Genomic DNA, 25,048 nt, shown 5'->3' with positions numbered 1-25,048 from the left:
CTTTCTTCCCCTCTAGCAATTCTCAGTTTATTCTCTACCATAGTTGATTCTCTACCATATTGGTTTTATGGTTCTCCCCTCCCCCATCCTTTTTTTTTATCCCTATGTTCAACTGCCCAAGTATTTCTTGTGGTTGACTTCAAGTTTCATAGTGTTGTGCTTGAAAAATATGCATGGTATGATATGAATCTGTTTGTATTTGTTGAAGTCTGATTTGTGATCCAGTATGTAATCTGTTCTGGAGAATGTCCCATGTGCACTCAAAAAGAATGCTACTTTAGGATGAAATATTCTGATTATATCTGTTAAGTCCATCTCATCCAGTGTGTCATTCAAAGTCATGGTTTTCTTTTTTTTTTTTTTTTTTTTAATTTTCATTTATTTATGATAGTCACAGAGAGAGAGAGAGAGAGGCAGAGACACAGGCAGAGGGAGAAGCAGGCTCCATGCACCGGGAGCCTGACGTGGGATTCGATCCCAGGTCTCCAGGATCGCGCCCTGGGCCAAAGGCAGGCGCTAAACCTCTGCGCCACCCAGGGATCCCAAAGTCATGGTTTTCTTAATTGATTTTCTGCTTGGATGATCTGTCCATTGCTCTGAGTGGGGTGTTAAAGTCTCTTACTATTATTATATTATTATCCATGAGTTCCATTATGTTTGTTATTAATTGTCTTATATATTTGGATACTCTCAAGTTAGGGGCATATTTATAATTATTAGATCTTCTCATTGGATAGACCTCTTTATTGTGATGTGGTGCCCTTCATCATTTCTTGTTACGGTCTTTGGCTTAAAATCTAGTTTGTCTGATATAAGTATGGCTACTCCAGCTTTCTTTTGTCATCTGCTACCTAGATAATGGTCTCCATTCCCTCAAGTTCAACCTGTAGGTATCATTAGGTCTAAAATTAGTCTCTTGTAGGCAGCATATAGATGGATCTTAGTTTTTTTATCCATTCTGATACCTTATGTCTTTTGATTGGAGCGTTTAGTCCATTTGCATTCAGAGTGGTTATTGATGGATATGAACTTAGTGCCATTGTAATACTTTTTTAAGTCTTTGTTTCTGGAGATTTTTCTCTGTTCCTTTCTAGCCTTTGTTGCTTTTCATCTTTCTTTCCCACTAAAAGAGTTCCTTTTACTATTTCTTGCAGGGCTGGTTTAGTGATCACAAACACCTTTACTTTTTGTTTGTCTAGGCAACTTTTTATGTCTCCTTTTATTCTGAATGACAGCCTTGCTGGATAAAGTATCCTTCTGCATATTTTTCCCATTCAGCACATTGAATATATCATGTCATTCTCTTCTGTCCTGCCAAGTTTCTGTAGAGAGGTCTATTGCTAACCTTATTTGACTTCCCTTGTAAGTTGGAGACTTTTCTCTTTTTGCTTTTAGGATTTTTTTCCTTATCTCTGTATTTTGCAAATTTAACTACAATATATCTTGGTGCTGGCCTGCTATTGATTTTGCTGGAAGTTCTCTGTGCCTCCTGGATTTGGATGTCAGTTTCCTTCCCCAGACTGAGAAGTTTTCAGCTATAATTTACTCAAATAAACATTCTGCCTCTTTTTCCCTCTTTCTTCTGAGATGCCTATAATACAAATGTTTTTACACATTATGGAGTTGCCGAGCTCCCTAAGTCTACATTTGTGATCCAATATTTTTCTTTCCCTCTTCTTTTCATCTTCATCATTCTCTATAATTTTATTGTCTATATCACTTATTCATTCCTCTACATCTTCCATCCTTGTGGTCATTATATCCAATTGGTTTTATATCTCAGTTATAGCATTTTTTATTTCTGTCTGACTAGTTTTTAGACTTGTGCTCTTTTATCTGTGTGGTAAGGGATACCCTGTTGTCTTCTATGCTTTTTTCAAGCCCAGCTAGAATCCTTATGATTATTGTTTTAAATTCTGGAACAGGCATATTACTTATATCTGTTTCAATTAAATCCTTGACCTTTTCTTGTTCTTTCTTTTGAGATGAATTCCTCTGTTTTGGCATTTTGTCTAGGTCCTTGTTTTCTTTCTGTGTTAGGAAAGCCTGTTATGTTTCCTGCTCCTGAGAGTAATGGCTTTATTAAGAAGAGGTCATATGCTGTCCAGGGCCTGGCACTTCTGTGTCTCAGGTGTGTGCTGTGTGCATTATGCTGCTGTGTTTTGGCTGCTCTTTCTCTCAGGTCAGCCCTCTGCAGAATTTCTCCTTGCCTGCAGTAGGAAGTGTTTGGACTTTGGCCAGAGTGTGGTGAGTTTTAACTAGATGTGCCCTGATCTGCTTGTTAAAAAAGAGATTTGATGTTATTTCCACTAGAGCTGAAGCTTTGCAGAGCTCTCTGGTCAGTAGATGTGGTGCATGTGGGGAGGGGAGAGCATTGTGCTGGTTTTCTGGGTGATGAGCCCGCTTTGCTAGTTCTCAGGCACACTTGCCCAAGAAGAGCAGCACTTGCAGAGCCTAGGGGCCAGGACTTGGTGTATGCGGTTTAGGCAGCCAATGTTGGCTCTTTGCTGCTAACTGAAGTTAGTTTATGCTGAGGAATAGGGGAGAGAAATGGTGTTACTGGCTCTTTTGTCCCCAGAGAGGAAATGCCACCTATCCCAGATCCACTCCAAAGCTGAGGAACCGTCTCTCCCATTATGTCGCAGGGCATCCTTACATCATGCCATTTGCCGCTGGGCTATCTGCCCTTATCCACAAGAGCACTGCAGTGCCCTCAGGGGCTTCACACCAGCCATTGTGTGTACCTCCAAAACTCCACTCTTTGAGCCTGGCTGGTGGTAAAAACTCACAAAAATCAGCTCCTCTCATTTTCCCAGTTAGTGACTTTGGGGAAGTGTTTTCCTTGTGTGATCCCCTATGTGTCCCCTCTCCCTTCACTCTCTCTGTGATCAGGGCTCCCTCTCCTCCACAGCACCCTCAATCCATTTCTCCCCCCAAACCACGTCTCTGTACCTCCACAATGCAGCCTCTTTACCTCTAGTTGTGCAGTTTGTTCTGTCAGCCCTCAGATCAGTTTCTTGGGTATACAGAATGATTTTATATTTATCTAGCTGTGTTGAAAGGATAAGACAAGGCTGGTGTCCTCCTCCTACTCTGCCATTTTAGCTCCTCCTAACAAAATATGTTTTAACTTATGGTTTCAGTCTGATGAAAATGATGTTAAAAGTGATGTGTACTCTGTTTTCATATCTATGACAAAAAGTGATCATTAGAGGGTAAATAGGTAAATTTTCTGATGGTAAGTGTGGAATTAGTGACAACTTAAAATACTTGTTGGGGCCCCTGGGTGGCTCAGGCAGTAAGGATCAGACTCTATTTTGGCTCAGGTCACAGCCTCAGGGTCCTGGGATTGAGCCTATGTTGGGCTCCCCACTCAGCAGGGAGTCTGCTTATCTCCCTCTCCCTCTGCCCCTCCTTGTGCTCTCTCTCTCAAATAAATAAATCTTTAAAAATTACCTATTAGAGCTTCTCTTTTATAATGGATAAAGCAGGGCTTGATTTATGCTCTGGCTTTAAACAACAAGTACAATTTATGACATTATGGGCAGCACATTGATCCCTGAGAGAAGAGAAACAAATGGTATGAGTCTTATTATTGCTCAAGCATAATGTCGGGAGAGAGTTTCCAGGCTACAGCAAAGAGATGAATGGTCTGGTTGTTTCTCTTAGTTGAAGAAACAGTGTTCCGAATTTGAGTCATCCATGGTGCTAGAATTCGCAGTATGGAATACTAGAGAGGAGAGAGCTCTGTAGGGAAGAGGGAAATTCACACACAGAGAGGTCCAAAGATCTTCAGTATTTTTCCCTGATGTTTTAAGCTGAGTACTAATATGTGTATGTGTGAGAGACTATTCAGAGATATAGAAAGAACCACTGGAATACTGAACAATGTTGCTTTAGTAGTGTAACCAAATTAGTCCTGAACTAAAGATTGCTCCCACCTCCCCTAACAAAATTTAAAATTTCAAAAGAATAAAATTGTTTTCAAGGATTTTAACAGTGTCTCAGAGAAGAGACCAAACACACTGAAAGGAATTTAAAAAAAAATACTGCACTCAAAGTGTCTGGCACCAAATCAAAAATTATGGCAAGAAATATATAACGAATAGCAAACAAAAATACATCAATTAATATAAACAAATCCATTAATGACGTAGGAGAGAGTAGATAAGAATATTCATATATGGGCAGCCCCCGTGGCTCAGCGGTTTAGCGCCACCTTCAGCCCAGGGTGTGATCCTGGAGACGCGGGATTGAGTCCCTCGTCGGGCTCCCTGCATGGAGCCTGCTTCTCCCTCTGCCTGTGTCTCTGCCTCTCTCTCTCTCTCTGTGTGTCTCTCATGAATAAATAAATAAAATCTAAAAAAAGAATATTCATATATGTATTTTTACATATACTTATATACTGTCTAAAAAAAGCATGAGCATAATAAGGAGACACAAAAGAAACAAAGTAAATAAGAATTCTAGAGATCAGGAAACGTCTGAAGTAAAAAAAAAAAACATGGAATTAATACCAGATTACATACTACAGAAGAAAAAAATTCAAAAATAATTTTAAGAATTTAAAAAAAAAGGTACTACAGAAGAAAAGATTAGTGAAATCAAAGAACAATATAACTTATTCAAATGTATACAGGGAGGAAACAGACTAATATATTCTTTCAGTAGTCCTGTCTTTGTTTTGTTTTGTTTTGTCTTAAGTATTGACCAAAGATGACATAGGATAAGGGCTCTATTTGTCCCATTAGAGCAAAGAAAAATGTTCCCAAAATATTTTTAGTTTCTTCATACTAAAGTGGAAAAAATCCATTATAGAATATCTTGTAGGATTTGTATAAAGATATACTAATGGAAAAGCATAATGACTACAATTAGCACTTATTGAATATATGGTATATGTCAGGTATTTTTTTTAGCACTTCATATAACATTATTGTATTACTTCCTATTTGGTATTATGTTTCTGCTTTTAAAACTTCTTTTGTCTAGAATTTGAACTGGATTACCATACTCCTTAAACTGGTTACATAATTGATTATAACATTTTCATGTACCTAGAACTGAGCTTACCTAATCTTATATGATTCTAACTAGATGTGGGAAAAAGCAGCAAAGAGTAAATACTGTGTATTAGACAACTTGTACTGTGATAACTCTGGCAAAATAAATGACATTGAAATATCAGTGCCTTTCAATTAAGAAAATTTATGGATTTTTATGTATTGACTTTGGGTTCAGATCTTCTCTACATTGTTCTAACAGTTCAGGGAATGATCTAAAGGAATAGATCCATCTTGACTGTGCTGTTTACAATTTCCCATGGTAAATGCATGATGTAACTGAAAACAAAGGCAAAAGATTAGAGAACAGTATAATGAAATTTCATGTCTATTCTTCACCTTTACAGGTATTAATATTGTGTTATTCCAATTCTAGTATTTTTAATATTGTGCTTCTTCTATTTCCAATGACTATCTTTGTGCTAGACAGTAAAACATTTTAAATTTTAGAATAAAAAACATGGCCAGGTGACCTATGGATTCTTCAAAGCCTTAAAATCATGAAATCTGTGCTTATTAGTGATTACTCATATTACTTCCAGAGCAGTATGACTTAATAACACAATATCAATGTTCACAAGTTAAGTTCAGTTATGTGACGTAAGTCATTGCACTACATCTGAGTATCTTATAATAAATGTTGACTAGGAAGGTTTAGAGTATAATGTTCCTCATTTTTTCACAACCCTTTTCTGTCTTTCCATGGTTGTGTGACATGAAACTAAATTTTACCTTAATAGAGGATGTGATTTTTGGATCTGAGTATCTTCTTGGCTTCTTTACTTCTTATTGATTTTTTAATAACCAGTTGTTCTTACATATCTTATTTTCCATTATAAAGGATACACAGAAAAAAAATGGGACTCCAGAAATGATAGTGACCATTCTATTTTTCTTGATTTCTTAACCTTGGAGAAAGCACTAGAATTTTACATAGATGATACTTTGAATCAGTGGTATATTCTAAGTCCTGACTTTCTATTCTAGTCCCATACTTATGACTTCAATTCGTGTGTTTTAAATTTTCTAAACAATCCTGATATCAAATATTTTGTTTTATTATCCTTAGGTTAGATTAAAATGCCATACATAATTACACAACAAAAAATAAGTCTTGTCAGGCAGATTAGCCAACAGTTATGCCAGAATTATGGTCAGTTATACTATAAGCATATTCTTCCTATTAAAATTTACTTTCTTGGAGCTCTAATCACAATGAATGGCCCTAATAAGTAATAGTGAATATCACAGACATGGGGTCATGTTACTTTATATGGCTTTGACCAGTATAAATTTCAGGGAGGTGATGCATAATCATTGGAATCTTAAAATTTTAAAACCATTGAATGGTATCATTGAGTTCATATCAGTGTAACACTTACAAGACTGACCTTTCACACCAAAGTCATGGTTTTTGAATAGGGAAGGTCATCCTGATGAAGAGCAAAGTCAAGGATACATGCAGACCGTCCACAAATGTGATGGCAATTACAGACAAATTTAATATCTAGAGTTTTATTTTAGCATTATGGATATAATAAAATATGAATCCCATTATTCAGTAATTTAATTATTGATGTGTGAAATGTTTTATCATTTATCAGTAGGATTTTGCTCTCCTATGGTAGTTTCTTTGTCCTATTTTAATTTTGTTCTTTACTGAATATATTACAAATTTTTCATTGACAAAATATTATAAATAATTGGGATGTAGCTTATGGGACTGTGAGAAAAGTCTAGCAGTAGTAATGCACTGGTGAGTAAAAAGAAGATAGGAGAGTTATTATTTCTCTGTGAGACAGAATACCCTTCGCTATCACAATGAAATGAATGTTGTATAAACTTACATATTTATCTCTTGGATATGGATATCGGATGTTTTATGCCAGTTTATTTATCATGTAATAACACATCCTAAGCTCTTTACAAATACTCCTTTAATCTGCATAGCAGATTATGAGTGTTGCACTCCCATTATACAGACAGAAACTAAGATACAGCTAAATTAAGTAATTAACTCCAGGTCATAAAGGTTGTAGGTGGCAGAATTAGGATATAAACTTTCCAGTCTGGTTCTGCCGTCTTAGCTGCTATGTTATGCTAAAGTTGGCATCACACTCGGGCATTAATATGAAATAAGCAGTTCACATTCTGAAAACCATCATTTTGACAACTGTTAGTTGGAACCCACCTTATATAATTTTTTTTGAAATTAAAATCTGTGAAGAGTTTATTCTAGTTTCAATTTATATCAACGTCTCATTTATTAACATTTCTATTTTAAATATCAATTTTAAAGTACTGAAAATATAATATGGAACAGAATTATGCCAGTTATTAAAATATGGGTACATATCATAAAAGATGAATATATGCATGCATATGTATAATTTATAGACATACAACAGTTTACTAATGATAGAGAATATTTCCCATCCTGGGCTGTGTGACAGAAACCTAGATACTCTCTTCCCTTTTTCTTTCATCACCATTTCTCATCCAATCATTCACTAAACACTGTTGATTCTCCTTTAAAGCATTTATAGAATGTATTCACTTCTCTCCATCTCCACTACCACTACCTTTTCTTAGCACCTTATCCATGCAGTATGCTTCCCATGGGCCTCCCTTCTCCCTCTTGAATTCATCCTTCACCCCACAGCATGAATGATCTTTTCAAAGAGCAAACACATTTGCCTTGTAGGCCTGAAACCTTTCATATCCTTTTCCAATTGCTTATGGAACACCCAATTTCCTTCTTTAATTTTTAACTGTTTTATTTACAAATAATCCATGCAGGATGCAATTCACTCATTAAAGAATACAATTAAATGCCTGTTAGTATATTTGCAGAGCTGTGCAATTATCCACAAAATCAATTTTGGAATATTTTTCATCATCTGAAAAAGAAATTCCTCCCCTCTTGGCCATCACTCTCAATCTCCCCAAGCAGCTGCCGCTATACTTCGGTATCCATAGATTTGTCTATTCTAGAAATTTCATATAAATGGAAGCAGTCAATATGTAGCCTTTGTTACTAGCTTTTTTCACTTAGCCTAATTTTTCAAGGTTCATCCATATTGTAGCCTGTGTGTAAGTATTTAATTTCTTTTCATTGCCATATAACATTCCATTGTATGACTAGATCATTTTATTTATGCATGCAGTAGTAGATGGACATTGTAGTGCTTTAATTCTGTGGTTTTATTAATAATACTGCAAATAATACTTTGCTATGTTATGCTATACATGGACATCCATGTATAAGATTTTGTGTGCACATATATCTTTAATTCTCTGGTGAGTGTAATTGCTAAGTCATAAGATAACTCTGTGTTTAATATTCAGGATAACTGTCATATTTTTTTATCCAAACCACCTGCTCCATTTTTCATTCTCACCCACCAGCCAATTTGTCCACAGCTTCACTGATACTATTATCTGTCTTTTTGATTACAGCTAGCCCAGAGGGTGTGAAGTGGTATTGTGGTTTTGATTGACAGTTTCGTGGTAGCTAATGATGTTGAGCATCTTTTCATGTTATTACTGGTCTTCCTTTGACTTTTGAGCCTCATTACAGCAGTCCTGTCCCTCTCTGGCCACTTTATCTCTTGCCCCTCTCTACTTTATATTGAGTATTCTAGTTCCAGTGAGCTTCTTTCATCTTTCTGAATGTGCCATTTTTTTCCTTCTAGTTCAGGCCTATGTAGTTCCCATTTCCTTCCTCCTTTGTTTCTTCTTTTAGCTTGGCCAGAGCAATTTTGTCAATGTGTGATGTGCACAGTTGTGCAGAGCCTGACACTCACAAGGGCCCTGTGTGCTTCCATGTATTGCTGTGGTTGCCTTGAAATTCACAATATCTTTTAGACAAGATATCCCACATTTCATTTTGCAGTAGGTCTTGAAAATTATGTAGTCAGCCTGGTGCTGGACCCATCTTTATTACTTATCCTTCAGATCTCAGTTTAGACAAACATACCTGTAAGACATTGTCCCCCACCTCCATAGACTGTATCATGTTTGTTTCCTGAACCTCATCTATACCAGCATGCATTATGATTTGTCATTTTTTTCATCTATGCCCTTTGACCTATGAGACTAAAGGCTCTGCCTTTCTGATTCATTATGATGTCCTCAGAAACCAGCATAGTGGTAAGATATGTAGTTCAACCCCATAGTTATGGCTCAGCAATGGGCCACATAAGGAAAGTAATTCCAAATATGAACTCCAGGGCCAGACAGCCTTGACATCCAGTGCTATAATTTGTAAGATGTGTGGAAACTGTGTATTTAATGTTTTTGTTCCTCCATTTCCTCATCTTTATTTTTTAAAATATTTTATTTATTTATTTATTTATTCATGAGAGACACACACGCACAGAGAGAGAGAGAGAGGCAGAGACATAGGCAGAGGGCTTCCTGCAAGGAGCCTGATGCAGGACTCAATCCCAGGACCCTGGGATCATGACCTGAGCCAAAGGCAGATGCACAACCACTGAGCCACCCAGGTGCCCCATTTCCTCATCTTTAAAGTGGGAAAAATAATAGTCCAAATCTCATAGTAGTAGTATTAGGATTAATTGGGGATTTAGTGAACTAATAAATGTAGAACATTTAAAATAGTATCTTAACTACCACTGTTACCTGCTATCTGCGCTATATTCAGGTCCTATTTGTTGAATAAATTATTGACTCTATATACAAAGAGAGAAGAGGGCATTAGAACCTAGGGAAAAATTATGTAAATTAAGAAATTACATTGTTCATATCACTCTTCCTTACATGAATTTGCAATGCTAGAAAAAAGGGTAGTTGTACAAAAGTTCAGTTTAGGGAATCAGAGCAGGAAGAAAATTAAGAAGCTGGGAGCAAGCTCAGAGGAAAGAGAAATTAATGCTAAGAGTAGGTATAGGAATCTTATAAGGAAGGAAGAGAATCTTTCTGTTTAAAATTCTTGCAGAAATTATTCAACTTAACCCAATGTTAACATAATTTTGAGAGGTTAGCTTGAGTAAATTAATACCAGTAACCTTTGGAACATACTTCCTTGTTTATGTAATTAACAGTTATGCTTTTACATTACCTCAAAGTATTTGGAGTTGCATTTAATTTACAGTCAATGAAGCTAGAATGCCATTACAAAAAGGCAAACAGAATGTATAATATAGGGATGCATGGTTTCTGTGTGTCTGTATTTGTCTTGGGTCCGGCGTGCTGTCTCTGTTTGCCAGTTCAACATCAGGAGAGCCTTTGTACCCTCACTCTCTTCTCTGTGCCTGCTGGCTTCTCTCAGTTGCTTCAAATGCCTTCTGGGGGCACCAGCTTTAAGTTCTCTCTATAAACTATTCCTCTTTCATTATTCTCAGATCATAATCCAAACCTCAGTTTATCAGGGAACATTCTTCTCACTCTACCCCACCCCTCCATTTACTCATCCTTAAAATGGAATTTTGGCATTCCTACATGGTACTTTTCAGGTTTTTTTGTATTATTTTTTCAAATTTTAATCTCCCAAAGGGTAAAAATGGTTCAGTTTTGCTCAACATGTATCTCCAGTGCCTGGGTGCTTTTTGTAGAATAATTGCACAAGAAAACAATTGCTGAGTAACTAAGTGACATAATTCACAAATCTCCCAAAAGGGCAAAGGGGCCAATGACATCAGTATATAGACTACAGATAGGGAATATCACCACCTCAAATGTGTTGTATACTACAATTGGGTTCTAAACCTGGCAATAAATATCTGGTCAGCATGGTCACAAAAACAACCTGTAAACATGATACATTGCATAATTTCAACAGTCCAGCAATTAAAATTGACAACAAAATATTTGTGTTGGAACTAAACCCTAGAAGGTAGTTATCACATAGGTATTTCATTAAGTGATTCTTTTTCTTATCATTAAGTGATTCTTGATTGGACAGTAAACTCTATCAATAAACTTTTTTTCAGTACACTCTATAAATAACCATTTTATAAAAATATTGAAATATCATTCAAATAAGCAGTTCTTAAATTGACCTTTTGGAAAGGCAAAGAATATAGCATTAAGTCAAATCAGAGTCCCTTTCTGTAAAGGATTGGAATAATAATGTATAGTCAGGCACTTTACTTTCTAATCATCTTACTTATTAATGCAGTGATATAACATGAAAATACTAGATGGACAGCTAATATGCCCATTAACCTGTCTCAATCAAATATCAGGTGTCTTGCATGAATATTTGGTAGGTGGTGAATCAAAGCCAAGATATAAATTAATTTTCTCTCAGAAATATGTAATGCCTTTTTGTAACACAAAGAGAAAGATGTCCTTTGAAACGTCAGATATGAGAAAGAATGACTTTGGTCTTCTAATGTAAGTATTTGAGACAAATGCACATTGTAATTATTACAGAGTCAATGTCAAGTCTGAAAATGACTTATGATTTCTCAGGGAATCACACACTTTCCCAAAGAAATTCTGTTTTCCAGAATTTCTGTTAATAATTTCAGATACATTGAAAATAACTTTTCAATTCCAACATCTTTACTAGTATTATACTAATTTTTAAAGACACCAGTTTTTCATAAGTCAAAAACCATATCATTTACAGCAGGTAATAACATGAGGACCTGTTTATTTTCAAAGGAGGCATATTTTCTCTATCAATTCTGTGAAAGAACAATATTTTTCCTAATAGAAAAATGAAGAATTTGTTTTGTATTATTAAAAAGGTATTTTATCACATTAATAAAGTTACTAACTGCAAATTTTTAACTCATAGTAAATAATAGCTGGAGGAATACTTTTCCTTTACTCAACTATATCTAAATTTCACTATAACTTAATTTGCTTTAAAGATATTAGAATATAATGGCCCTGTTCTTGGTACTAGTCCAGGTGACTTTAACATAAAGTGCCATAAAAATAAAAATGTTCTCACATTTGTTCAACTATAATATCCTACAGGATGAATTCTGAAGTTCCAATTAGATTAGAAAAAGTAGTGTGTTCTAAGAAAAGCTCAAAGTTCAAAGTAGTACATTTAATAATTATATAAAACAGTTGATTTATTTTTAATATAAACTGATATTTTCCCAAGAAATTAAAGGGATGATGACAGAACCCTGCCATGTAAACATAGAAGAGGTAAAGGGGGAAAAGTTGAGACAGGTCTGTGGAGGGTACTTATGGAAATGACAGTAATTCAGATTAATTGGAATCCAAATTAATGGTATCCAAATTATAAAGTGTGCTTAAACAAAAAATCAATGTCTTAGACAGAAAGGAGATGTCACATGGAAGTCCTTAAATGTCAGGCTGAGACATTGGGATTTTATTCAGATGTCAGTACAATGTTATTCATGATTATAGAGCACATGGTATATGAAACCTTCATGAAGTTGTTAGGAGAATTAAAAGTTTGCTTTTAGAAAAACATATTCTTAGCTACACAAGAAATAATTTCTGCATCTGCAATGAGACTTTGCTAGAGAAACATAGGAAATAACATTATGCTGATGGCTTTTGCAGAGTCAGGGAATCTTTTTCAGTCGCATTCACCCTGAGTGTGATTGTTCTCTCTGAAACCCAGAGATGCCCGTTAACATTCTTCCAACTCAGCAGCACGACTAAGTTTACAAATAGGAGAAGCAGAGAGCAGATAGGTCCATGGAAATACAGTTGGTAGACACTGAACATGATAATGTTGAACAAGATGATAAACTGAGATTTATCATCACTTACCATGTAAATGGATAAAGACTCAGCAACTGATCTAAGACTGAAGACCTGGTCTACCATGGAGCATGGAAAACGATTAGTACCATTCATGGAAGGAAAGACCACAGGAGTAGATCATGTTGTGCTGGGTGAGGAAGTGATATGTTCAGATATACCCATGCTGGTTGAGAAACATCAAATGGGCATGTCCTGAAAGAGACATATCTGGTTCCATAGCTCTCCTGGGAAAGAGGAATCTTGCCTAGAGAAAGAGTGACTACAGGTCATGACAACTGCTAATATGGGAGGGGATGAGAATGTCTAAGCAGAGTTCATTGGTTGTGTTCAGGACAGAATACAGGGGCCCCCAAAGAGAGGAAACCTCAACCCAGACTAACAAGTAGTCAGAAAGTGACACTGGGAGAAAACACAATAGAGTGTGGGTGTCCTGAAAGCCAAGGGAAGTTTGCACATAAGGACAGAAGGGTAGTTTGTAGGGTCCAATGATAGAAATGCAGTAAGATAAGAAAATAATACTCATTTAGTTATCAAAAAGTAGTTAGTTACTTTGTATAACAAAGTGGCCATTCTGCTTTTTTGAGATTACTCATCCTAATTTTAACTTCGTGAGTTTCTGCATTTTTTTTTCTCTTCAGTAAGTACTTGGGTTGGCCACTGAACATCTTAATTATTGGAAAAAGAGAATGTCTTTTGCTTGAAAGCCTTACCTTACTATTTTCTAGCAATACTTGAGAGTTGAGGAACATATTTTTGGTCTGATCTGGGTCACATAATACATTCCCTGCATATTTTTGTTCCTTTGTTTTTGAAAACCATTTTTACGATCATGATAGTAAATGAATTATGAGTGGCTGATATGATTGTATAGTAATTGCATTCCTTTATAAAACTAGAAGGCAAAAAAGTGATCATACTGTGTCCCAATCAACTTCATGTTTGAAAAGGAGCTTTAAAATAGACTTTTGATATTAATAAAAGAAAATAAACAAGTTTTAATGATACAAAGGACACATTTCAGTTATAGAATTTCAGTTATATAGAAAATTAAACAGCCATTACGTTATTACATAGTAACTTACATATTTCAAATTAAATGTATGGCATGTAGTTTTTATTATGGCACTAAAACCTCAAATATTGAAAATAATCAATTCAATAATATTAAAGTACATGTTACAAATGAATTATAAAATGGCAGATACCACTATATTTCCTGATTGTGCAAAGTAAAATTCAGTAAATTAACTACCTCTGTTTTAACATGTGTGCTTTCAAGGTATTTAAATGATTTAAGAAAACAATTGTAGGTATACCGATTAGGTTGCACACAAGAATTCTTATTTGAAATATAATCTCTAGGCTATTGGATTATGAGCAACTCCTTGATTTGCATCAATATTCATAGGGCATGTGATTAATCTTTTTCATGTTGTTTACTTTCTAAGAATGACTTACATAGTGCTGTTTTTAATAATTTATCTGTTATAAATATGGTACCTAATAGACTTTGGAGCAGTGCTGTTTCATGCATTCAAAATAAATATAAATTCTTCTTAAAGCTTTAATTTCCATACATCTTTATACACTGACTTTACTTGATGAAATGGAAACTAAAGTGAAGGAGGAATATCATTTTCACTGGTGGGTTTCAGCCAGAATTGAATGGGCATTGTTGTTCCATTCTGTTTGTGAGGAGCATAATTGGAAGCCAACAAAGCCCTGCCTAGAACATGCAAGCTTTTTTAAAAGCAAAGAGTGCACTAAATAAAGAGGTTGATAAAATATGTGTTGAAGTTTTTACTACATGTTGGTGTCCCTGTAAGCAAGTGGGTGGGTAAAATGGAAAAGCTAAAAACAGAAAGTCATAAACACAGAAACATTGGTTTTTAAAAAAAGTAATGCAGGTAAGACTTTTTCGTTTATTATATATGTGATAAACACCCTATGTTTGGTCATAATTTTGCACAAAACAAGCGTAAAATCTTTCTTTTTCCTGAATCGATGTAAACAGAGCCCAGATGGCCGTATCGAAGTCAAAGGGCAGCATGGAAGCTCATCACTGCATATTAAAGATGTGAAGTTGTCAGATTCAGGGAGATATGACTGTGAAGCTGCAAGTAGAATTGGAGGGCACCAAAAGAGCATGTACCTTGATATTGAATGTAAGTTATTTTCATTTTGTATGTTTATTAAAACAACTTTTTCTGCTTTGACAAGTATGAATTTTGGTAGGATCATCGAAATACCTGTGTAGTTCATGATTTGATGCATAGCTCTAGATCTATTGTTGGCATTCAAAGTCAGTTATTAGAGACATCTAGTGGATGTTATAGGACATTTCACAGTACTCTATAGATTTAATGGTTTTGATACTACTTATCCTGAAAACTTTGATTTTCTTTTTTGAAGTGTTTAACCCAAACACAATACAAATTGAATTGCATTAGTTATCAATAATTGGTCAGTATCTTCTTAGAGTTTTATCTGTTTATTTATAATAGTAATAGTCCTGTGTATCACCTGTGTAGTTATTTTGTTAAATTCTTTTGCATCCTCATAAGATATGAAATACTGTTTTTAAGATGATTGTATCAGCATTCATATTTTATCAGAGTAGTGTTTATTGTCTGTAAGTGGGAATTATGACAAGGAGATGTAATATTTGGGGAATATGAAGGCTAATGCACAATCCACCTTCCATCACTGAGTGGGATTTTAGAATAATTTCACATATATGTTTCTAAAAAGGAAGAAATTTAATATTATTTTCAGTGAATATTCAGGAATCATCAATGTTGGAGATTCTCTGATGTTTGAGAGGACATAACGGTCATAGTGGGGATGTATAACATGCTCTTATTGACAAAACATTGGAGAATTTCTTGTGCGTTAATATTGATAAAATGTGATTAATAACTGTGAAATAAGATGTATTTTCGTGGAAAATGCCTTTAGAAAGTAAATATTTCCTCAAGAACAGACACAAATAATCCATGTTATTTTACATATTCATAAGTGTTCTTGTTAAGAAATTCATGGAAAGGCCAATTAATTACAAAAAAAATGTGAAGGATATTAAATAATTATTTCACAAATTGCAGGTTTCATTTTCTAAAGGTAGAGAACTTTCAAGAAAGTCCTTTTATTGTCACCATACATCTTAAAAAAATAGAGACCAGCAAAAAAAATGCCATAATAACGGTATGCACAGAGGAAGAAGTGATACTGATAACTTATTTAGCTTTATTTCCTAACACTATTTTCTGCTATTTTCCCAATATTTTATATGTATTAATATGTCATATATTAATAGATATATCTTTTTCAAGTCAACAGCATTTGTACAAATTATGAACATTTCTCAAATTTTTAACATCTTTGTTTATATTTTGTAATTCAAAATAAGTATCTTAAGTCAAAATTTACCTTACTATTTTTTTACTTTTTTAAATGTGAACCTGCATGAGCAAAAATTTAAGGGTGCCAGAACATGATTTATATTAGAGCTGCCCAACCAGTTTGGAGGGGCAGTTCATAGAATACTTCCAGCCTTTTCTCACTGTGCCAAAGAAATGGTAGGCATCATATTCTCTTAATAAAACTTACTTTAGGGCTTTTTTCCTTCGCATTTTGTAAATATTTAAATGCTTATTTAATATATCCTAGAATTACTACTAGATTATTGCTATAAGTACTCAGAAAAGTGGAGCTCATGAGAAATGAGCATTGTTGATATTTCCAAAACAGAGTAAGGCTGACTGGGTCCTATAGGCAATATTAGGTTAATATATCAGTGCTAGGTTTGGTGCTAATTAGTTGTTTGACATGCATCCCTGGGACCTTGATTTCCATATACGTGAATTAAGAAGGTTAAGGGAAGAAATTTGTGGGGCTTCATTATACTTAACCATGTAAAAATGCTTTTACTCAAGCATAGTCACATCCTACAATCCTAGAACTTCTTAATTGTCCTCCATGCATGCCTACCTGAGTTTTCATTATGAAATAAATAACAAGTTAAATTAAGGTCTACAATTTCTGTTCTGTTTTAAAACTTCATTGAAAAGAATTTTAAAATGCCATACTGGAGCAAACTGAGAATCTTTTCATTAAGCTGTTTAAGATTTAGAATTGGTACTGAGTGACTGTAGACACAAAATGAATAAAACAGAGCTCATGCTTCATTAGAACACTGGGATTGAGAGAGATTTAAATCAAACCTCAACTTGAATTCAAATTTTCAAGAGATAGATGGAGAAAAATATCAAGATACTGTGAAATGCTGATGTATAATGACATGAGATTTTTAGTTATTACTGATTTCAAATAGGTAGAAAGCAATAGGGTAAACAAATGATTGTATATTGCAGTACAAATTGCATGTTCTTGTGATCTTCTAATAACATGAATACTTTAACACACACACACACACACACACACAAAAACATGCTTAGGATACTCTTTTTCAAGGACTAATATAACGAAGTACAAGTTGTTTTTGATCACAGAGGCATTTCTCCTTTGCTTAAAGGTATAGACATTGGTTTGCCTGTTTAATTTTCTGAAGTATATGTTTAAAATAAAGCTCACCAGCAAATTATACAGTATCTCTTATTTAGCCAGGATCAAAAAGAAACAACTTTCTTTGTAAAAGAATGTTTTGAGAATTCTTTGAACATTCCTTGAGATTGTTGTTGCTACCTGTTGATTAGAAGCTGGCTAGGTAAATCTATTTCAAAGATAATAAAATACTTTGTCTCAACTATTGAACCATTGTCTTAATAATTTTTGTTTTATGGATAGCTTTTAGAGCATGTGATCAGTTTTTCCTTTAAACAATTAAATATTGAATTTTATTTTTCTTTAGTAAGAATAATTAGAGAAATAAATACCCCTTGTTGAAAATTTTATTAAAATATAGTTGGACTGTAGTTATGATGCCAATATATAAAGGGCAAAATGTTAACAGTTTTGACATATGGAAGTGCCTGCATATGTGTCACCATTATCTAAACAAACATTTACATAACCTCCAGGGATTTTCTCAAGCTCCTTTGTAATCTATTCTTTCATTCTCCTCCCCAAGCAACTGTTAGTCTACTTTCTATCACTATTATTTAGTTGCACTTCCAGAACTTTATATACATGGAATCGTACATTAATTTTAATTTTTTACTAAGCACTTTCAGTCAACATACATTGATATGTTGACTATGAATAAAAAATTTATAATTTGTTTCTGTCTTTGCATTGTGTGAATAAAACAAAGTTAGTTTATTTAGTCACCTGTTGATGGGCATTTGGTTGTTTTAAGTCTGGGCCTATTAAGAAAAGCTCTTGTGAACATTTTTGAACATTGTGTAGAGATTTGTTCTTTTTTCTGGAATAAAAATGTCTCTTTGAAGAGCAAAATATTTTAATTTTGTTCCAGTCCAACTTATCATATTGGACTCACGATATTTTTCATGTTCCATCTAAGAAATCATTACCTAACCTACGACCACAAAGATTTATGACTAGGCTTTCATTTTATTTTATTTTATTTTATTTTATTTTATTTTATTTTATTATTTGTTTTAAAGATTTTATTTATTTGAGAGACAGAGCACAAGCAGTGGGGATGAGTGCGGTTAAAGGGAGAAACAGACTCCCTGCTGAGTAAGGAACCTGATGCAGGGCTCCATCACAAGACCCTGAGATCATGACCTGAGCTGAAGGCAGTCCCTTAAGCAACTGAGCCACCCAGGCACCTCTAGGCTAGGCTCTATTTTTGTAATGTTTTGTTGATTTGGATTTTGCATGATAGTCTGTGATCTATTTTGGATTCATTTTTGTGGAGTTAATATATATTATTTTTTCATACAGTCATACATCAAAATGACTCAGCACTAATTTTGACTTTCCTTTTTCTAGCTAAGGATTTGTCAATATTGTTGATATTTATAAAATACTAGCTTTGGACTTTGTTAATTTACATTCTTTGTATATAAATCTATTTTCTAGATTGTTGATTTCCATTTTATTTTCAATATTTCCATTCTATATATTTTGGACTTGCTTCGACCTTTGATTATATTATAATATTTCCTTGAAGTGAAATATTAGGTCATTTACTTTAAATATTTCTTATTTTCTAATACCATATAAGACTCTACATTTGCCACTAAACAATACTTCACCATAATCCAAAAATTATAATATGTTATATTTTTATTGTCATTTATTTGAAAATGTTTTCTAATTTTTCTAGTGATTTCATCATTGGCCCATAGTTATTTGTAAAGATTTAATCTCCAGATATTTAGTGTTTTCCTACATATTTTGCTATTATTTACTTCTAATTTAATTCAATTTTGTATAAAAATACCCCCTTAGGTCACCTGGGTGGCTCAGTGGTTGAGCATCTACCTTTGGCTCAGGCCATGATCCTGGGGTCTTAGGATTGAGTCCCGCATCAGGCTTCTCATAAGGAACCTGCTTCTCCCTCAGCTTATGTCTCTGCCTCCCTCTCTGTGTCTCTCATGAATAAATAAGTAAAATCTTTAAAAATAAATAAATAAATAAATAAATAAATAAATAAATAAATAAATAAACTCCCTTGTGTGATTTTTAGCCATTTTTGCTTATTGAGACTTATGCCCCAATATATGATCTATCTCAACAACTACACAGTGTATATGAAAAGCATATATATTCTGTAGTCATAGAATACTGTGTTCTATAAATATCCATTAGATAGAGGTAGGTGACACTGTTGTTAATTCTGTCTTTACTGACTTTTTTTGTAGAGCTGTTTTATGACAGTGAGAGTTGTTAAAATCCTCTACCATGATTGTGAACTTTTCTCTCTCCCTTTAATCTGTTGATTTTTGCATCACGTATCTTTAAGTTCATTGAGGCCATGCTCATTTATAGCTTGTATGTTGTATTCATTTTCTATTTCTGCTAAAACCAATGACAACAAACTTAATTGCTGGAAACAGCCCAAATACATTATTGTTCAGTTCTGGAGGTCAGAGGTTCAAAATTATTTTCACTTGAATAAAATGTCAGAAGGGCTGTTTTCCTCTATGGAGGCTCTAGGGCAGATTGTTTTCTGTCCATTTCAGCTTCTAAAATCTGCCCACATTTTTTGGCTCTTGGTCCTCTAACATCTTTAAAGCCAGCGATGGCAGATGGAGTCTCTCTCACATCACCTCATCTAATTCTGGGGCTCTTCTCACTTCTCTGTCTCTGACTTTCCATTACATGAGACCCACATTGGATAATCCGGGATATTCTTCTCAAATTAACATATTTAACTTCATCACAGCTGCAGAGTTCCTTTTGACATGTAAAATGACATGCTTGCAGGTTCCAGAGATGATGATGTGAATATCTTTGGAGGGGCAGGTCATTGTTTGCTCTCCCACATATGTTTTCCTCATGAATTATTTCCCTTATTTTCTCCACTAATCATTGGCCTAGAATTATTTTGCCTAATATTCAGATAACTAGTCATAACTTCTTGTTCTTACTGTTTATACACCCTTTTTCATTTATTTACTTTCTGCCTCACTCTATTTTTATGTGAAATTAAAATGTGTCTTTTTAGGTGGCTTATGACAGAATATTGCTTTTTCATTCATACTGTCAATCTCTAACTTAACATTAGAGTGTTTAAAGTAGGAATCAGTGATAAGTGGACCAGTTAATAAATATTTTAAATTTTCATGATATAATCTCTGTCACCTACAAACTATCTTAAAGGCTCATACATTTTTCTCTTACAAATGATTAAAAATGTAAAAAAAAAATCTTAACTGTAAGCATACATATAAGAGATCCTTGGAGTATATTTTGTCCATGGTTCATAGTTTGTCATAGTTCATAGGCTACACTGTTAAATTGAATGCTGTTATTGATATAATATCATTCAGGTGTAAAATTTTGTTTTATACTTTTTTCTCTCTCTTTTTTCATGTTCTGTTTGATTTTTCTTCATTATTTTTAGTCATATAAGATTTTATTGATTTATTTTAATTTGTATATTGGCTATATATTTGTATGTTGGCAATATATTTATTTTAATTTTTATGTTGGCAATATAGTTGTGTTTTTTTTTTTTTTTGGTTTGTTTAAGTGATTCTCTAGGAATTATAATACACAAACCTAACATTTCACAGTCTTACATTGAGCTAATATTTTGATACCTTATATTAAATAGAAGAACTTCACAACCATATAGATACCTTTACACCTGCCCACCACTGATCTTTTTATTTTTTATTTCATATGCATTATATCTATATTCATTGAAATCTCACCAGAAAGTATGTTAAATTTCTATTGAATGGTCGTACATATTTTTGAGAACTGAAAATAAAATATTTTAATTCACTTATCCATTGACCATTTATTTTGCTTTTCTTCATCCCTTAAGTTCCAAATTTCTTTTTGATAGTATAATCCTTCAGCCTGAAGAAATTTCTTCTCCATTAATTTTAGAGCATATATGTTTGGGATAGACTCTATTTTTTTTCATCTGAAAATATTCTCCTCATCCCTCATTCCTGAAGGATATTTTTTCCCCCTGGAAAGAATTCTGGATTGACATTTTTTTTTAAAGTTTGGTTCCACTATCTTCTAACCTCCTTGTTTCTGATGAGAATTTCATGATCATTTGAATTGTGAATTCCTTATATGCCACGTGTCATTATTCACTAACTACTTTCAAATTACTTTCTTTCTCTATTTTATTCTTAGCTCTGAATGGAATGTGTTAGGTGCAGTTTTCTTTGAGTTTTTTGTTTGGGGTGTACTGAGCTTCTTAAGTCTGTAAATTTATATTTGTCAATCTATTTGAGCAATTTGGACATTATTTCTTCAATTATTAGTTCTTTCCTAATCTTTTTCTCATCTCTAGGGCTTTGCTCAACTCATGTGAGACCTTTTGAAATTATCTGAGGTACTGTTCAGTTTTACACATTTTAACTATTCACTGTTCTTTAAATTAGGTAATTTCTGGTGTTTTCTATTCAAATTAACAGAACCTTTATTCCACTATTTCCTTTCTGTTCCTAAGCTCAATCAGTGAGTTCTTTGTTTTAAAATATTAATTTTTGTTCCTGAATTTCTTTGTTCTGTTTTTTTTTCTGTTTATCTCCTGACATTTTTTATCCTTATTCATTTTATGCATGCTCTCCTTTATCTCACTGAGCATAGTTAGAATAGCCAGTCCAAAATCTATAAATCTAAAATCTGATAGAATCAACATTTGGGTCATCTTGGAATACATTTGTTGATTGTCTTTTCCCTTTAGAATTGATCATATTTTTCTGGTTCACTGAATGTCAAGAAATGTTGGATTGAGTCCTGGTTACTATATTATGTTGTGCACACTGTAAGACTTTTGACAAACATCTGGAAAAAGAGTGTTGAGCAGATATTCACTCCTAATTCTGTGTGCCTACTGTGAGCAGTGACTCAAATCTCAATTAACTTCTTAAAGCCTTTGCTATATAAATTTGTGCCTGTCCCATACATTCAAAGTTCAGGGGTTAGGTTGATTTCTGTGGTTCATTTTTTAATTTTTTTAAAAGATTTTATTTATTTATTCATGAAAGACACAGAGAAAGATGCAGAGACATAGGCTGAGGGAGAAGTAGGCTCCTTGTGGGGAACCTGATGCAGGACTCAGTCCTGGGACTACAGGATCACTCCCTGAGCTGAAGGCAGATGCTAAACCACTGAACCACTCAGGCATCCCAATTTCTATGGTTTATGTGCAGAATTATGGCATCTCCTCTATGACCCCTATTTGGAATTGCCCCCTTGCTACTCATCCTATATTGGCTTCCTCCAAGGAACTGCTCTATTTCTAGACAGATTTTAACTCCAGTATCACTGTGAAGCTCGACTAAGGCCTGCCCTTTAGACAAAGCCAGGAAAGAGAAAAAGAAGTGGGAAACTAATTTTGATTCCCTTCCACAATGTCCTTGATTTTGTTTAATCTATAGAAGTCTTATATAGTGACTTTTATTATTGTTTTTGTGTTTTTGTTTAATTTGTATCATCTCTAAAGCTTTTAATCATTACTAGTAGAGGAAATGGACAATCAGATTTATACTGCCATTATGGAAGCAGAAATTTCTATATATTATATTCATATAATTTTAAATCACAAAAATATTTGGTTTCCCTAGTTTCCAGAATTGAGGTGCAAATTTTTAATTTCAGTTTTTTGGAGTGTTTAGTATATTTCTTCCTTTCCCTTTTTTTTTCAAATTTCATGTTTTTGATTTTATTTTTTATAAATCATATGTTCTCAAATAAAGCATTATACTGATCAAAGATTATTTAAAATCCAAAGTCCTAAGAGAAGTAGAGTTTCTTTTCTCCCTTTTACTACTTTGATCTTCTGTGCAATTTCATTTATCTATACACAAACCTTAATTATCCTGAAAAGTGTATTAAATTCTTCCTATGTAAATCATTTCAGATTTTAAGTTAAGAGATAGGATAGCTTAAGCTGAAGTTCAGAGTTAGATGTTCAAAGTTTTTAATAGTATCCCTTAGAAATTATCCTATAGACATAATTCTAATTCTACTGATACAGGCTACATTTCATGTAAAACAAAATATCTTAAAAATATCTTCTATTTTTAAAATAAATAAATACATTTAACGGTACATTCCATTGACATTCTTTTTCCATCTTTTTTTAAAATCTCCAATTGAAAGGAGTTTTTCCTGTGGTTATAACCTACACACAGATGCTACATATTAGCTATCTCCTTTTGTTTTCTCCTCCAGATGGATACCTTTTAAATAGCCGTGACAAATTATCGATAAGTCTCTAGAAGTCTAGCTTGCTTTGATTGATCCAAATTGTTATGCTATTTCTTCATATACTTCATATACTTTAATGAGAATCCTTATTTTTCACAATTGAAATTACTCATGAATTCTAGGAGGATACAAAATATGTTGGGATCCTAACCCACTTTTCCAACCTTATATTACATTTAAGAATAAATTTTAGCTTTAGCATGATAATATTTTGTCTATCCATGTGGCTAACTTCTTCTCTATATGCACTACCTCATGGGTAATATAATGTATTAAAACTGAATCATAAAAATGCTTAAATTTGATGAGAATTATAGCAGAAAATTCATTTATGCTAAGTTATGTAAATATGATGAGAGATGAATTTTACTTAAATATAAATCAACATAATTATTAATCTTAATTTCATTAATTGCTAAAGTTCAGATTTTATTCTTGTGATAGAAATAGAGGAAATGCCACAGTGTTATCATTTATCACAGTAGTTAACATTATTTTGGGGTATTGTTAAATGATCATTTGGAATATGTAACCATGGTCATAATTTAAAATTTAGTTGGCCTGCTCTTCTCTTCCAATTATTTTCCTTGTAAATTAGTGTAATTGTATTATGAAATTTGGAACTTTCTTTACATTTGTGATAACACTATTGTAACAAATCTTCATCTTCTTTCATATAAAGACTAGTAGAAATTTTTATTTTGATTGAATATTGCTCCAATATAAGTACTGAAGCTTATTTCCTGGTAATTAAAGCCTATGTTGTTATAAGATAGGATGTTTTATTTAGCAGCTAAATTACAATAGCAATGAAACTTTTGGAACCTGATAGGCAATGCTACGATAAGTTATTTTTGTAAATAAATATTTACAAATGAGAATGGTAAGAACATTTTAAACATTTTGTTTAAATCAAAAACAGTATGGGAACTATGAAAACTACAACGGCATTGCACAGTGTTATAAAACACTGACCAGAACAATCTTCATTGCCTGACTCAAGCAGCTATTGTCTTATTTCTAAAAAAGAGTGAAAAAGAATCAAGCCATTTATAATTGATACCAACTGTATTTACTGTAATAGCACTAAACTTAAAGTGTTTAAATTAAACTCCCTTTTTAAAAAATTCGAAACCTCTTTTATGTTTCTCTGAAACAGATTTCTTGGCTTCCTGCCAGTTCATTTTCAACATTTCAAAGGCATTACTTTTACTAAGAAACAGAAGTTCAACTAAAGTTCCAATTTATAAAACAAAGGAGACAACAGGCATGTGATATGTGGTTTAATGCAATAAGCACCGATTACATAGTACATTTGATTGAAATTAGGATATCATTAAGCTTTGTGACTACAGACTCATTGCATATTACCTGTTAATTAGACTTAATTATTTTATGTGATAAATTTAACGATTACAATGTAACAA

The 25,048-nt window shown here is 33.4% G+C and overlaps 1 protein-coding gene across 2 annotated transcripts in view; it reads left to right on the top strand.

Annotated features, from left to right (window-relative positions):
* NCAM2 (neural cell adhesion molecule 2) overlaps positions 1-25,048 on the top strand; it is a 503,824-nt gene that overhangs the window by 361,033 nt on the left and 117,743 nt on the right. For both annotated transcript variants that reach the window (XM_025995672.2, XM_025995673.2), the window contains exon 9: positions 14,803-14,953. In XM_025995672.2, coding sequence (XP_025851457.1) covers positions 14,803-14,953 — 151 coding nt within the window. The remainder of the gene's footprint in view (positions 1-14,802; positions 14,954-25,048) is intronic.

Source organism: Vulpes vulpes, chromosome 15 (genome assembly GCF_048418805.1).
Source record: "Vulpes vulpes isolate BD-2025 chromosome 15, VulVul3, whole genome shotgun sequence".
NCBI classification, from domain to species: Eukaryota; Metazoa; Chordata; class Mammalia; order Carnivora; family Canidae; genus Vulpes; species Vulpes vulpes.
Note: the sequence above shows the minus strand (reverse complement) of the source record. Positions and strands in the feature narration are given on the sequence as shown.